This window comes from Atta colombica, unplaced genomic scaffold (genome assembly GCF_001594045.1).
Source record: "Atta colombica isolate Treedump-2 unplaced genomic scaffold, Acol1.0 scaffold102, whole genome shotgun sequence".
Classification (NCBI taxonomy): Eukaryota; Metazoa; Arthropoda; class Insecta; order Hymenoptera; family Formicidae; genus Atta; species Atta colombica.
In genome coordinates, this window is record NW_017259187.1 from 1,852,459 (window position 1) to 1,864,972 (window position 12,514).

General features: G+C 26.1%; 3 protein-coding genes across 3 annotated transcripts in view; all 3 read left to right on the forward strand.

Annotated features, from left to right (window-relative positions):
* The window catches only part of LOC108687112, a 9,183-nt gene extending 9,126 nt beyond the window's left edge, over positions 1 to 57 (forward strand). The window contains exon 8 of the mRNA XM_018192717.1: positions 1 to 57. This exon is cut by the window's left edge and continues 4 nt beyond it. Coding sequence (XP_018048206.1) covers positions 1 to 57 — 57 coding nt within the window.
* Positions 58 to 2,060: 2,003 nt separating this feature from the next.
* LOC108687119 lies at positions 2,061 to 6,398 on the forward strand. Its single transcript, XM_018192731.1, has 6 exons — positions 2,061 to 2,076; positions 3,378 to 3,647; positions 3,840 to 4,311; positions 4,800 to 4,899; positions 5,933 to 6,088; positions 6,345 to 6,398. Exons 1-6 carry the CDS (start codon positions 2,061 to 2,063, stop codon positions 6,396 to 6,398), a joined length of 1,068 nt encoding a protein of 355 aa, XP_018048220.1.
* Positions 6,399 to 6,924: 526 nt separating this feature from the next.
* Positions 6,925 to 11,731, forward strand: LOC108687126 (odorant receptor 4-like). The gene is made up of 6 exons (XM_018192743.1): positions 6,925 to 6,940; positions 7,437 to 7,712; positions 8,379 to 8,833; positions 10,275 to 10,400; positions 11,087 to 11,242; positions 11,669 to 11,731. The coding sequence occupies exons 1-6, from the start codon at positions 6,925 to 6,927 to the stop codon at positions 11,729 to 11,731; spliced, it is 1,092 nt and encodes a 363-aa protein (XP_018048232.1).
* Positions 11,732 to 12,514: the final 783 nt, after the last annotated feature.

A 12,514-nucleotide genomic window follows, 5' to 3' on the forward strand; every position in this document is an offset into this window, starting at 1 on the left:
AAAACATCAATGGGATACTTATCCGCGTTATTAACAATGAGAGATCAAGGAAAATGATACTAAAGAAATAATAACAAAATTAATTTCACCACTTATCACCACACTTCTTACATCAATTTTTTAAATGAAAAGAGGCTATATCGATTATCTATAACATCACTTTCAAATTCGAAAAATATATTTTTGCGCAATATGTCAAATTATTATTTGTTGAATTATTTATTTACGTCCATTTAAAAGATAAAAATTATTGAATTTATTGTATTGCAAAAATGCCTATTAAGCAATTAAATGCATACCAAATACAAAAGCAATTCATCATTCAAGTAAGAATTTACATCAACAATTTAAACAAACGCCAAGACAAACTGTTATATTAAATTTTAGTAAGTAATTGTATGTTCTATTTGTTATTTAACATTCATTATTCCTTAATGATCTTTTTAAATAAAGTATGTTAATATTATATTTATGTAATAACATTTATATAAACATTGGTTATTTATTTTTTTATACTAAAAAAAATATAGTTAATTTTAATAAATATTTAGTTGAATACTGCCAATTAAATATTTATTAAATATATTTGTTTGATACAAGAAATGTTAATTTGATTTAACAATCATTTTTTTTATTGAACAAATATTTACTTACTGTAAGTAAATGTTTAATTGGCAGTATTGAACTAAGTATTTATTAAAATTAACTATATTTTTTTCTCAGTATAGGATATGTAATATCCTAATTTTTTATTATATATAATATGATTTTGAAGACTCACAAAATTTCAAATTGTTAGACTTATATGAATACGCTAAATTAAAAAAGTCAGATATCAACTGACATAAAAAATCTTAAATTAAATCTTATTTAAAATATGAACCTTTAAAATAAATGGATAATAAATAAGAAAGAGAAATGCATAAATTTTCAATACGAAGAATGTTGTTTTAGCACAGTATCATTTGTGCACATGTTAACTGGCTAACTTTTATTTAAATTGTGAAATTTTTCAAGTTTTCACGGTAAGTGAATTAATTTTTTCGTTTTCTATATAGTTTATAAAACAAAAAATTAAATATTTATTAAATATATTGAATATTAATTTTAAAATTTTAATGTGTATCTAATATGTATTTTCGTTATCGTATTAAAGTACCAATAAATGTTGCAGTACAGTGAAATGTTATTAACAACTATCGGATTTAAAAAAAAAAGTATTATTTTCTGTTAATAACAAACTGTTGAATATAAACTGTATGTTAAATAAAAACGCGCTAACATCGTTATAAGTACGTTCTGAAAATTGTCATTAATGCTTATTATATTTCAATCTATCTATCGATTAGCGATTGGACAATTCAGCGTTTATTTGTTAGAAATTTTTTAAATAAAAGAATATCAATGAAGAAAAAAATCTTCTATAAAACAAAGTATCTCTTTAAATTTGCTGAATATTATTTTATTTTTTGTTATACATCTAATGATATTATATATAATTATATATAATAATATTGTTATTAATGTCTATGTGAAAACATAAGAATTTATTCTTTATTTGTATTTCATACAAATAAAGAAAACATTAATAAGACTCCTACATTTCCGGCACAATAATAAATTAGAGAAAGTAATACTAAAGTAATTGTGTATATCCAATTATTAATATTTTTCATATATTTTTTACACGTTAATTATATTGACGTATTTATATGTGTTATATTACTTGTGATATACTTTTTTCGCATAAATACACATTTTTAAATAAATGACATGAATTATTTATTTAAAAAGTAATATCGTATCTTAACTTTTTAATTAATATGATTAATATGATTGTATCTAAAAAAATAATATTTATGATATATTCGACTATTATCAATAATGTAAGAATTACATGCTTGTTATTATTGACTGTTGATCCGAAAGGGTTTACAGAAGTACTCACAGATGGTAGCGGTTGAATCCTTTGTGTACTGAGCAAGCGCAAAATCATAATGGTTTGATATAATCGTGAAGAACGATTCAGTCAAACGATAATTTTTGTGCCGTGAACATCAATGAATGTTAACAAAGGTAGAATGTCTCGAAAAAAGGCAAAAATATTTGCATCGCGATATTCTATTAAAAACAGAATTGCATCATATAAAATACTTGTATGATATAATATAATATAAAAATCAAGTTTTTTATCATGAATTTTATCGTGAATTAATAAAAACTTTAATCTCAAATATCATAAAATAACTCAAAATATTATTTTGAATTTTATAAATTTTCTAAAAAAGTTAATTTTTGTTGAATTACTGAATGTTATGTTTGTGTAAAATTAAAGAAAAACTTATAATATATAACCATATAATTTCATATTAAGAATATTATTATATACATCGATAATTATATTTATAGCTACTTTTCTTCATTTTCTTCATTTTCTTCTAGTCAAATGCTAGTTTATACTTTATTTTTTGTTTTTATTTCATAAACAAAACAATATTTCTTCTTTTAAAATAACTGCATTCTATAAGCCATTTAATTACATTATGTATTAAATTTTTATTTATAAATTTAGTAAAAAAGTAAAAATTAATATTAATATTTTTGAAACAAATAATTGTTTATTAAAGAAAAAAAAAATTGATTTATGTAATAATTTATTGCAACAATTTGCAAAAAAACATCACAGATTCATTACAGAGTCTACAGATTTTCCTAATAAAATTTTATATTCCACGAATGTTTGCGTGAATGAAGAAATAAAATTTTATATGCTGATACATTTGTTTTCGACATGTAGAATTACAGTGATTTTAAAGTTGATGCATACAATAACAACAATTAGCTGTGCACAAATCATCCTTTATTTCTCTTTAATATAACAAAGAAAAGTAGTAAAAATCGAAATGTAATCAAAGCAACAACTATTTATTGCAATAATAATATAAAATTTTGTGCAAAGCGATTTTAAAGACAAATTTGTGAAGCAAATATATATAAAAATAGTGTAATGTTGAAGAAAGATTATTATTAAAAAATTTTAATTTTGTTTTAATAGAATCACTTTACATTAGTACAATTATTTATTTTATTATTTACTGCTTTAATACGTGTTATTATGTGCAATAGAGCAGTGTTTGCTAAATCTATAGATATGACAAATTCTATAGAAAGAAGTTCTATAGTAATATAAAAGAAATGTTATATTCTCTTACGATATAATTACGGAAAATATAAAAATTTAAATAGCTTCTAAATTCACTAATAAGAATAATTACTTGTAATAATTATTCTTATAAAAAAATGTTAGAAAATACTATAAAATCGATATCTAATTTAAAATTAAGCAATAATATTTCTTTTAAAATTTGATTTATTAGATTTGAATTACGCGTTTACCCTGACTCGCCAATGGTTATGGATATTTGGCATATGGCCCGATCCACATATCCCTTTAAGTGAATTTCGCCGGCCAAGTATAAGATTCATTATTGTTACGTGTACTGTGAGCTTTTACGTATCAGGTCCTCAGATAATGAATGTGCTTCGTGCTTGGGGTAATCTGTCTCGGATACTGGAAAATTTTGTCTCGGCGACTTTTAGCTTAATGGGAGTGAGCAAATTGATTGTTACCTGGTATCATGGCGAAAGTAAGTTCATTTTTCACAAATATATCTTGTCATAAATATCAAAGAGATTTATTTTTATCGTTTATGATAAATAATAAAGTTGTATTCCTCTTATTTAAGCACAAAATGCTCGGACTGTTCGATAATCTTCTTATAAAGAATTCTTGCATCTGTAATTTATGCTTATATTAATATATTGTATTAATTTAGAAGCACTTCGGCCGCTGATGGCATCTATCATGACCGATTGGATAACTTCTACGAGCGACTGGGAACGAAATACTATGTTAAAGATTTCAAGACGTGGCAGAAGTTTATCCTATAGATGTTGTTTGTCCGCGGCGTGCTTGACTACATTTTATCTTTCTTTGCATTTACTGAAATTCTTTAAAACTATAAACCAGTCTCAAAGGAACCTCGTCTACCGAATAGGAAATCTTCAAAGCAGTCCATTCTACGAAATTACCTATTTTATTCAATTATCCGGAGGAGCATATTCAATTCTCGCTAATTATACCATTGACAGCTTTGTTTCGATGCTCGTACTACAAGTGTGCGCGCAACTGATAAATTTACGGACAACGCTGAACAATCTGATCAATGAATTAGTCAGCAAATCTATATCTTCCTCGAGATTTAGAGAAGGTTTAGCTGCGATCGCTGTACGACATAATCATCTTATCAGGTACGTCAGATATTATCCGGCGCGCGCATGATATTTCCATTATTTAATACTATGAATTTATAATCATTCCTTAATAAGAGATCATTTTTAAGAAAAAAAATTTTTAAATAATGTCTAACACTTATCTCTCTCATATCATACAAAAAAAGTATTCACCAGATATTAATAAAAAGATTTATTAATCAATTTTTTTTGGAAAATATATCCTATTTTTAAGAACAAGAAAAAAATTGGACTTAGATTTAAAAATAAACTATTAGATTTAAAAATAAATAAAATTGATTTAAAAAATGATAAACAATTATAACAATAATAAACGATAAATAATATTACATTAAATTATAAATTAGGATAGATTCAAGATATAAATTCTACATATAAATAATAAAAAAATAATAAAAATAATTAAAAAAAACAAGTTAAAGATTTGTATATATTGAGATCCAAGTTATAAGTTAACATATAATGAATGAATATAAATTTTCAAGGAACGCTAAGATCATCGACGGCTGCTACAGTCCATTGTTATTTATGCATGTATTAGCTGCTACTTTTCAGATATGTGCCATAACTTTTCAAGTTTTCACAGTAAGTAAGATCACTTATACATATATATATTTCTTCTTGTGTTTTTTCGAAAACAAAATCAAAGAACTAAATGTAGATTAAATCCATTAATCCCTGCAAACACAGAATACAATGTTTATATAATTGTATACAGAATGTCCCAAAATTTCTGATTCAAAATATTATGGCAAGAAAGTTTTCGAAAAATTAAATAAAGAAGTTATTTATAAATTTTTATTTTAAGCAATAGTTTCTGAGATATAACGGTTTAAAAACAGCCAATTACAAATTACATAGTTTAAATAGTCACCTATGAATATTATTAGAGAGCGTGCTGAAATTAGCATTCAGCTCAAATTAGTTCTTATTAAATTATCGCACGCGCAACTTAAAAACAGATGACCGTCTAAATGTAGTATATAATTGGCCATATCTAAACTTTTATTATCTCAAAAATTATTGTTTAAAATAACTTTTTTACTAAAGTTTTGAAGAACTTTGTTACTATAATATTTTAAATTTTGGAAAACTGTATAATTCTATGTAATTATACAAACTATTACATAATGTTATATAATTGTTTTATTCCCTATTTTCTGGAAATAATATTTTATTATATAACTTAATATATTGTGTTCACAATACAATATATTATATTAGATTTGCATTGCTTTATTACAACAATTAAAATAATATTTCCAGATAATAACAGATAATATGAAAGTGCCTGTTATTAAAATGACTTTTTTGTCATTTTATTTTGTTGTTCTGTTAACAAATATGTATGCATACTGCTACTCAGCTGAAAGACTAATGACCGAGGTGAGATAATGCGATCGAATCGTGTGTTCGAGAGAGTTAATAAATTATCAAATATACATAAAAGGCAAAAATTTACTTTTATTTTTTAAATAAAGTAAACATTTTATATACCGTGAAAGGTTTTGAGTTTAATTGTATGAAACTTCATAATAAAAAATGAAAAAGTTCTTAAAATATTTATGATCAATTCACTGTGCGAAAAGAAAACCGTGTGAAACTTTGTAATTTTCAGAGCACCAAAATGACATATGGCGTGTATGAATGCAAGTGGTATGACATACCACCGAAAGACGCAAAAGACTTAATGTTCATTGTATATCGATCTAGGATTCCCCTTAGATTGACGATTGGAAAATTTGGAATATTTTCGTTAGAAATGTTCGGAACAGTAAGATATATTTAGAAGAAGAAAATATATTATTTTGTTTGTACGCGACTTGATTCTATATTAATTTGTGTTTCAATGGAAACATTCCTTTCTATTATTATTAAATCAAATTAAATTATTTTTTATTATTCTGTTTTATTTTTATATTACATTTTTACATAATATATTTTATATAGATATTTCATATATTATATACGTTTATACATCGTAATTATATAAAATCGTTTATTTTATTTGTATTTTATATTCTGTTTAGGTTCTGAAAACATCAATGGGATACCTATCGGCATTGTTAGCAGTAAGAGATTAAAGAAAATAATACTAAAGAAATAATAACGATTTCGTTATCACTACGATATCGATTTTTATATAATGAAATGAACAGGTTTATATGCACTGCCTGCAACACTTTTCAAATTGAAAAAATACACATTTTTGCGCAACATGTCAAATTATTATTCGACTATTAATTGTCAAACTATTTACTTCCTTCATTTAAAGGACAAAAATTATCAATTTTATAATATTGCAATAATACATACCTCTATTAAATAATTAAATAATAGTTCTTGATCATCGAACACATTAGCAGTATATAACTAAAACTCATATATTTTGTCAACCAACTGCAATAAATTTTTATTTAAATCGATTCGCAAGTATCGTTAAGTGTTCAATACGAAGTAGCAACTTATTCTGGCTTGACTTTAGTGTCTTTTATGGAGGGTAGATCACTTTCTGCATCGGAGCATGCGTGATCTTTAGGGAAGGGATAGAAAAAAGTCGATCGTAAAAATATTTCAGTCGTTGCATCGTTGACATCCGTATAAGTATCGATGGATGCTGATCGAGGTATGCATGGATAGAAATGCATATGTGCTCACGTGAAAAACAGATAATAAAACCGTTATCTAGATATATTCCTATCTAAATCTCACAAGAGATAGAGAAGGGAATGCAAAGCCGTTTAAAAAACTTGTTACACGTATATTTGTGAAACGTGGTGCGCTGCTAATTGTTGAGTGTTTAAAATAATTAAGAAATATTCTAAATAAAACAACAGATCGCGATAACATCATTTTGACATTAAAATGAATCGTGATTGACGAATCGAAAAGTGACTTTTAATAATCATTTTAGAATCATTTTGACGCCATTTTGATGTCGTGATGACTTTATGTTCTGCTTGGAATGTATCCTTTTTTGTAATTGTATATTTTGGAAGCAAAATTATTTTATAAATCGCCTCGATGTCTTCCCAATGTATACTTTTAGCACATTAACAGTATCGAATAATGATCGAATTTCTTCCTTCGTTGATTTTTGAAGCAAAATTCGATCTGTATAGATTTGAATTTCGCAATCGGATGGAATCGATTCAATTTGAGTCTCGTCGGCATCTGGCCCGATCCATTACAAAATCCTAAACAAAAAAGCAGACTATCTCGATGTCGCTTTATGATAGCTAGTTTCTTCATGCTAGGCTTTATGTGTATACCGCAATCGGCGAATTTGGTATTCATTTGGGGTAACGCAGATATGATGACCGAAAACCTGGCGACCGCTAATATCCCAGTTGCGAATTCTTTTATGAAAGCATTCACCATCTGGCGTAAAAGGAAAGGTATAAAAAACAAAGAAATTACAAATGGCAAGAAAATTAATTTTTTGAATAATAGAATTATCTATTATAAATTTAACATTTTAAAGCTTTAATTTTTATAAATATTGGGTTGTCCGGAAATTAGTTCGTGCCGATGTTGAAGGAAAATTGAAACATAGAAGATTTAAATTTTAGTATACATTTATTAAATTATATAGGTTAGTCGGCACGAACTTTCCGGAAAACCCAATACTAATCAGCTATTTAACAATTGCATCTAATTTCTATGTTTATGAAACAACGACATAATGACAGTAACAAGTGATATATTATTATTTTTCTCTAATCTATATTCTTAAATATCTTTTGTAATTTTCGTACAACAATTTCGTCTCGGCATTTCGCGATTATGTCCAATAAAGACATAATTTGGCAAAATGCTAAATTGTCAGCGTAATATCTATCTAAGCAGAACAAATCATGATAACGTCAAAATGACATTAAAATGAATTGAAAATAATTGAAAAAGGATTTTTAATGATCATTTGAGAGTCATTTTGACATCATTTTGATACCATAATGACTTGTTGTTCTGCTTGGGTAGTGATAAAATTATAAAATAGACTTGTTTACATAAAATGTTCATTAAAAAATATATACAATATTATATGCAATATTTGTTTAAAGTTTTAAAGTTGTTGGTCAACTTCTTCTACCAAGATTGGCATACGCCAAAAACATTTGAAGAAAGAACAATTATGCTGAAAAATGCCAAACTTGTGAGAAAGATATCCATATGGTGCACAATATTAACGCAGACCATGGTAACAATTTATATCGTTCTAAGAATCTCGACGATCATCAGATTTTCATCTAGTGATCCGGCTCGTCCCATGCTTTATACGGCTTATTTTCCTTTCGATATTACTAGAAGTCCAATTTTTGAACTGATTTGCGTATGCCAGATGCTATCTGCTTATAGCGCAACGGTTTCTTATACCGGTAGCGACAGTTTCATTTCCATGTTAGTACTCCACGTCTGCGGCCAATTCGAAAACTTGCGCGAGAGACTCAAAAATCTCATTAACGATCCGAACGGAATAAAAACGTCTCAAAAGTTCAAGAATGAACTGAGACAAATTGTAATGAGACATGAACATTTAAACTGGTTTGTATAATTCATGGAAAGAAAAACTTTTATTCATTTGCTAAAGAACATAAGATTGCCTCATATGAAATAAGTTTACGTATAAAAATACATTTCTTTATATCACTGCAGTAAATAATTGTTTAATATTAAAGTTATTAGAGCAGTCAAATAAAATGTAGCGGATAAAAAATTTAGATATTGAACTGAAGTAATAATTAACAATTACCATAGTTGGCAAAACACTTCTTCTATGTGAGACGAGGCTTGTAAAATTTCTTGAGCTCGAAACAAACAGTCTCGATCCATGCGTCCGATGGAAATTTCAGATTCTTCAGTACTCGATTCTGTAACTTCAAACGACAGTTTCATATCGTTGTCGTTGGACTGCTTTTTCACTATATATAATATCTGCGCAACGATATAAAGACCGATACTTTTGTTAAAAATTAAAGACTCGAGATACAGGTCTCCAAAGATGTGGAAATCGCATGGCGACAAGTTGTAGACCGGGTGCTCCAGTATTTTTCACCAGCAACTGTAGTCCTTATGCGATTTCCACATCTCTAGAGATTCGAATAAAAAATCTGAAAAGCAGGAAATTTTCGTTAGGTTTAACAGCAGAAGACTGTTTGCGAATTAGTAATGTACAATTTCGAGAGTTTTATGAATAGGGTATCCATGGGCATTGTCTGGTTTTATTTTTATTGATTTATTACTCACAATGCAAGAAGTATCTTGCTAGTCACAATGATTATTAACATGTTAGCAGATTTCATTTAGAAATTTTACGTTCGTTTCATTTTACTGCTCTAATAAGCCAATTATTTAAATAATCTTTAATAAATTTTTTCTAATTTTTTTCTCCATTCACATAATTATATAGAATACACATAATAAAATCAAATTTAATTTTTTTAAATCAATTCAATAAAATGAAATTTAACTTGAAAAATAATTATCTGCCATGTCATTGTGTTCGAATAAAGAACTTTTATTAAAAAAATTTATAATATTTTGTCTAATGTAATATAATCTATAACAAGAAATTGTTTATACAAATGTAATTTACAAAATAATTTATTTAGCGTATCATAATTCAATAAATCGATAAAAATGAAAATACTAATCATATATATCAAGGTTTGCAAAAACACTCGAGGATTCCTTCAATATGATGATGCTAATACAGATACTTTTTTGTACTGTTCAATTATGCTTTCAAGGGTTCCAGGTTTTTACGGTGAGTGACTCAGAGAACAGCATTTTATTAGATATTGTTTATACATTTATTTTCTTTCTAATCAATTAAAAATAATATTAACATTTTGTTAATATTACGTTTGTTTGTATAAAATTAATTGGAAAAATTTGTGCGCAGCACAATAATTCAGAAAATATGAAAATGTAAGTAATAACAATCAGAAACATTTTAGATATTAATAAAGGAAGAAGAAAACGAATCGATGACCTTTCAATTAATTTTTCTAATCATTTTCGTAGGATTTATTCTAGTTCACTTGTATATTTATTGTTACGTCGGTGAAATGCTGCTTGTTCAAGTAAGATGCATAAATATATGTGCATAATGTACTTTCATGGATATTTTCTTCAGAAGTGTCAAAAGGTTTGCAGGTTATCGCTGTGTCGTAATCCATTGCTAACGTTATTAATGACGTTAGTAATGAATATTACGACACAGCGATAATCTGCCTTTTTGATACTTCTGAATGTACATTACATATTGCTTCTCTTCATTTCTTTGTACAACATATCAACAAACAAATTGAAATTATTTATCATTATTTTAACGTTATTTTGACATTAAAGACGCTAAGAATAAAAATGACGACAAATAATATGAGTTTGTTTGCTGAGATAGTAGGATAAGAATTTATTGCAAATATTAAATATACATATATATGTATGTTATATTTTTATTTATTGCAAATATTAAACTTACATATATAATATATGTTATATTTCAATTTGTAAGATGATAAAAAAATCAAAACTAATTGATTTTTCGATTCATAAATTTCTTATTTATGATTTATTAATCATTAGCTTTCATTTTTTATTTTATCGTCTTATAAATTAAAATATAACTGCTTCAAAGAATAATATATTACTTTTTTCATCGACTAGTAAATTGAGAAGAAATATATTTACTATAGAAAATAATAATATATTAAAATTATTGTATAAATTTAGACTAATTATTAAATATTAATTAATGACATTTAAGAGTACTGAGATAGGATTCTCTGCGTACGAGTCGAACTGGTTTAATGTATCAGGAAAAGAAGCCAGAAATCTCCTACTTATCATACATAAATCAACAACACCTCTTTGTTTAACTGCTGGGAAATTCAGCACATTTTCTTTACAGATGTTCAGTAAGGTAAAATATTATATAAATAATTATTATTTTATAAATAATTACAAGTTATTTTGTCCGACATATCTGCAATATCGTAGAAAAATTCGTGATTAATTCATAAATTAATAGATTTATTAATCGATCGATCAGTCAATTGATGAATCACTCAATAAGTCAATGAATCAATTTATGAATCAATCAATAAATTAATCAATTTATGATAAATCAATAAATCAGTCAATCGATCAATCGATTTACCCATTCATTCATAAATTAATCATGATATTTTCCTAACATTACAAACATTGCAAAGGATTGATTGAGCAATCATTGAACTTGATTGATTTCTTAATCAATAAAGTAATTGATTCATTGATTCTATGGATTAGTTATTGCATATGTTATGTAAGTATGTTGAACTTTCTGTCAAATGTCATTTTATTTCAGATTGTGAGAACTTCACTCGGTTATCTTTCAGTATTACTTACGGTAACCGAACGGAAAAAATAATTCATGACTAAAATTTGCTATAATTATGATAATAATTGTTGTACAGCTATCTTTAAATAAAAAAGAATCAAGACGACACTAAGAATGTAGTATTTAGCTTCTATTTTTAATATAAATTGTCTGCATCATATTTTAATTATAAAATAAGATTTAAACAAATCAAGAATTTTAAAAAGCTGAAACTATTAAGTAAATGTTATTGATCCTTATCAAACTGATACAATGTTTAACATTTTAATTAATGAAATCAATTATCGCTCACAATAATTCATTTAATTATTTCACACGCTTGTAAAATCATATTCTTTTTTTGTTGCTCCAAATATTAGATGGCAAAAATAGAGAAGCATGTGATGCTAAAAAAGACCAAATTGAAACATTCGTCATCACTTCCGTATCAATATCTTCCATATTCATCAAAATATCGATCGGGGATACCGATCATATAATTTTTTTGGGACAAAAATGTAAAAAATGAAAATTTTTGTTATTCAAAGTTAACATTTTCCACCTTTTATGTTTTCGCTCTAAGATAAAAGTTATATTAGTACCTTGACGAGTATCTCGATGGTCTTTCCTCTAATCATCAAAAGGCGATTTAGAGTATATTGGATATATACCAAGTGTATAAAATTTTTCGTATATCTTTTATTTTGGTATGTCTTTTATTAACAAACGAATACTTCTTCAGAAAAAAAAAGAAGATAATTTTTTGTGAAAATGTAAACACACACACACACACACACACACACACACACACACACACACACACACACACACACA